The sequence below is a fragment of the Sabethes cyaneus genome, chromosome 3, assembly GCF_943734655.1.
Source record: "Sabethes cyaneus chromosome 3, idSabCyanKW18_F2, whole genome shotgun sequence".
NCBI lineage: Eukaryota > Metazoa > Arthropoda > Insecta > Diptera > Culicidae > Sabethes > Sabethes cyaneus.
Genome location: NC_071355.1, coordinates 203,036,618 through 203,040,704, shown reverse-complemented (window position 1 = coordinate 203,040,704; position 4,087 = coordinate 203,036,618). Strand labels below are relative to the sequence as shown.

At 39.8% G+C, this 4,087-nt stretch overlaps 1 protein-coding gene across 4 annotated transcripts; it reads left to right on the top strand.

Annotated features, from left to right (window-relative positions):
- The first annotated feature begins 1,675 nt into the window (after positions 1-1,675).
- LOC128741819 (trans-1,2-dihydrobenzene-1,2-diol dehydrogenase-like) lies at positions 1,676-3,453 on the top strand. 4 transcript variants are annotated; one of them, XM_053837890.1, is made up of 4 exons: positions 1,676-1,800; positions 1,889-2,133; positions 2,204-2,742; positions 2,900-3,453. In XM_053837890.1, the coding sequence occupies exons 2-4, from the start codon at positions 1,929-1,931 to the stop codon at positions 3,167-3,169; spliced, it is 1,014 nt and encodes a 337-aa protein (XP_053693865.1). In that variant the 5' UTR covers positions 1,676-1,800; positions 1,889-1,928; the 3' UTR covers positions 3,170-3,453. The 4 variants fall into 4 exon arrangements, with proteins under 4 accessions (XP_053693865.1, XP_053693864.1, XP_053693863.1 ...); XM_053837889.1 differs by having other exon boundaries at positions 1,690-1,804; XM_053837888.1 differs by having other exon boundaries at positions 1,705-1,823.
- The last annotated feature ends 634 nt before the right edge of the window (positions 3,454-4,087 follow it).

The following is a 4,087-nucleotide window of genomic DNA, read 5'->3' as shown; positions in this document are numbered from 1 at the left end:
TTAACCTTTAAGATGAAGCACTGATTTCATAAATCCATTTGCCCCATTTTACCCCAAGGGCTCGTGAAGCTACGGAAATTTAAAGCTTGATTATATGATAACTTAGAAAGTAAAAGTCCCAGAGATTTGCGGTCTTCTGAAAGAACATGTGTTTTGAGAGCTTCGATAATTGCCTAGAAGATTGTATTCTTGTAAAATGTAACTAACAAAAGCTAAGAATGAAAAACTAATTTTTAACGAAGTTTCAAAGAATATGCCCTATAGTTCAGCACTCGATAAAGATAGAAATTTTATTTCATCAGCAAAGTTGCTTGTTTTTACAATATTTACGACTTTGCCGAAGAAACTATGTCTATATTTCCTAACACAAAAAAGTTATTTTGTTATTTTCATTATTATAGTAAGCGATGAGGAACTTTGGACAGTTTTAGATTAAGGAGGATATTCATACAAACAAAAGTGCTGAAGACCATAAATGATAAAATGAAAGCAAAAGACACTAGGAAAAAAGTTCAAGTTTTCGCCCTTTTGGACCACTGTGCGACGGCGGCGGGTACGTGGAGTGTTACCGAGCTACAAATCAAATCACTTCATTTGCTTTGCCGTTGACATGAAATCTGACGGCAGAACATCAGCGGAGGAGGTTAAATAATACATCAGACAGAGATTCGACACTCGTTTGGAAAGAGGCAACACTTTTGAACGAATTTTGGAATTAGTTGCCTTTTCTTTTTAGTCACTTCCGGGTTTACTATCGCTGGCTGAACGTTCTAAAAAACGTTTCAGGACATCACATACCTCGGATTTGAGATAATTCAGTACTTCAACCAAGTCGCGAGCGGATAGTTCGAGATTTTAATTGCGAGCGTGCAGAACGGATTACCCAAGTAACATTTTTGTTGTATAATAGCTTATCAAGCACTTGTTACACGGGAATTAGCTGTACAATAGTTTAATAAGCTATTATACAACAAAAATGTTACTTGGGTAGCATCTCGTTTATCCCTAACCATTTTAACATGTTATCAGTATAACTGTTTGCTAAAATTGACCTTAAAATAAAGTTCTTACATTACAGTACAATTTGCAACATCGCATCACATTGCACTTTACGTTAAAGTGGCGGCAAAAAAATTCAAACTACCTACTAGATATTCAAGAAACAATCAATATGATTGCTCAACACGCGGCATATCAAACGCCCGGAACATATGTTTCTGTTTATCGCCACCTCTCACAAGTAGGAAGTAGCGTACGAACATTTTAATCGTATTTTATCGATTTATTTAAAGAGTACCTTCAGCTGGTTGTATGACTTGAATGGTGAAGTTTTTAAAAGAATTCGTGTTCGTTGGAATTTTCTCTAGCGAGCGATAATATAAATTTATTAACAACATTTCTTTCGAGTAGGATTCTAAGTCTGAAACTATTCAAAGCTTGTAACTGAACTTGCACAAGTTCTTGCATTTTATCTTTATACGGGCGGTTTACCAATTCAAACAAACATTATTTTGAACTACCCTACCTTAGGTATTGCCAAACACTTCAAGTAGGAGAAAAACATTATAAAACTAAAAATTCTTATCATATATTTCATCAAACAAAAGCCAGCCAATCTTGGTTCTCGTCTGACAAACAACTTTCCTACATATAAATACCGCGGCTACATATAACAATTCAACGAAGCTATAAAAACTATCGCACACCCGTGCAAAACCCGACAGCGGCAGTCGCTCCACAACTTCTGTTTGAACCGGTCATTTTCGCTTCTGCGCAATTCGCAAACTATCAGCTGTAGCTGTAGGTATAGTGTAGTGAGAATAGTGTGTTTGTTTTGATTTGTAAGCGACTCTTCGTTTGCGTAATAGTTTTTTTTTTTGGTTGAAAGATTCACTCCAACCTCATTCGACCCGGAATAAATAGCACGAATGGCTCCGCTACGCTGGGGTATTGCTAGTGCCGGTAAAATTTCACACGATTTTACCAACGCTCTGTCCACCTGGTCCAAGGACGACCATTTGGTGGTTGCAGTGAGTGCACGGAAACTGGAAGACGCCAAAACATTTGCCCAGCTGCATGGAATTGAGAAATTCTACCAGGGATATGATGCTTTGGCCAAGGATCCGAATGTCGGTGAGTGTGTTGGTGATTTTTTTTCGTGGTAGAAAGAAATGAAATAATCAAATCGCGTCCCTCTAAATAGACGCTGTTTACATTGGAGCAATCAACCCTACGCACTACGAACTAGGACTGTTGATGCTGAACCATGGGAAACATGTTCTCTGCGAGAAACCGCTTTGCATGAACGAAGGTCAAGCGAAAAAATTGCTCGCTCATGCCGCGGAAAAGAAACTCTTTTTTATGGAAGCTATTTGGTCGAGATTTTTTCCGACGTACATTCACCTGAAGGAGCGCATAGATGCAGGCGACCTGGGTGAAATCAAGGAAGTGGATGTGGAGTTCGGTTTTCAATTGGCTGATGTTGATCGGCTCAGAATGAAGGACCTGGGAGGCGGAACAGTGCTCGATTTGGGCGTTTACACTATTCAAGCTAGCCTGTGGGCATTGCGAGCTGTGCCGACAAAAGTGGTCGCAAAGGGACAGCTCAACGAGGAAGGTGTGGATATGGAGGTCAGTGCAGAGCTGCAGTTCCCGAACGGAGCAATAGCAAAGATGAAAACTAGTGCACTGCGAAAGCTCAGAAATACTGCTATCATTCGTGGTAGCAAGGGTACGATAACGGTGAGTAACCACCACTTCATAAATTACTAACACCCTAAAGTCTGGTTATTTTCATTTAAAAAAAACTAGTACCATAGATGCCAGAATTTAATAGCTCGAGAATGATAAATTTCAACCGAATAAAACATATTTTTCTTCCCTCCCCTTCCGGGTGTAGTTGCTCGACTTCTGGTGTGCCACTGCGCTGACAGATATTGATGGATCGCGCAAGGAGTTCCCGCTCCCGAAGGCACGGCATGGTTTCAACTTTCCCAACAGTTGCGGTTTACGCTTCGAGGCAGAGGAGGTACGTCAGTGCATCGCCGGAGGGAAGCTCGAGTCCGCATCGGTTCCGCATAGCGAGAGTCTCGCCATCGCTCGCATCCAAGACGAGATAAGGAAACAAACTGGCGTTCGATTCCCAGAGGACTCACAGTTCAAAGCGTAATCATAATGCCGGTGGACGCAGATTTAACGTGAGGAATAAATTCCATAGCCAGGGTGAATGCGTGATTAGGCAATACAAGAATCACCGGTTCGATTGAGGTGAAATTATAGTTCATATTTTCTCAAATCGCTGGAAACCAGCCTTCTAATTATTGTGTTGTTCTGGAATGTATGTTTGTTGTGCCAATAAAAATGAATTACTATAGCTGGTTTTAGTTGATATCTGAACGCACCAAATCAGATCTATTTCGAGTTTGGTTCGACAAAAGAGAAGCATTAGGTAACCAAAATAAAGGTTTTTATTGCACTTTCATGAAGAGAATATCAAACAATTTACTCCGATTTGGTTTTGATAAAGTTACAAACTTTCCCTCAACCTGAGGGGCTATTTTAATCCGCTGTTTCTTCATCGCGAGGCACCAGACTGCTCTTTTTCAGCTCCCACTTAACAATTGCCAAATATTTCTTGATCTGACCAAATTTGGGATAATCAGGTGAGTTGGTTTTTCCGCCCTCTTGCCCCATATAGGGTATGTTGCTGCTTCGTCGTAATTGCCTATTCCCGTCCTATCCAACACAAATTATTAAAAATATTAGCGATTTTTATGACACACATTGCAAAATTAGTTATTCCCTAATATTTTAGTTGACTATCATACGCGATCAATCAAAGTGAGCTGGGATCTATAATAATGCTTTTTTTCATTAAAGAATTTCTAGCAGCCAAATTTCCAACGTTTTTACGTGCGACGAAGAAGAAAATGTCGACTAATCGTTTCAATTTCCATCATTCAAAAAATGAAAATAACTCACGCAACGCATTGTTGTTATTCTGCAGCCTGGAAAACTTGCATAACCTACAGAAATTTAGCAGAATAACATTTGTCATGCCGTTCTACACAAACACATGCGCGTTAGC

Bases quoted from the DNA above. Each gene is read 5' to 3' on its own strand.
- LOC128741819 (XM_053837890.1), top strand. From the start codon at position 1,929: ATGGCTCCGCTACGCTGGGGTATTGCTAGTGCCGGTAAAATTTCACAC. The intron at 2,134-2,203 runs GTGAGTGTGTTG...CCCTCTAAATAG, and splicing joins GGCCAAGGATCCGAATGTCG to ACGCTGTTTACATTGGAGCA. The intron at 2,743-2,899 runs GTGAGTAACCAC...TTCCGGGTGTAG, and splicing joins GTAGCAAGGGTACGATAACG to TTGCTCGACTTCTGGTGTGC.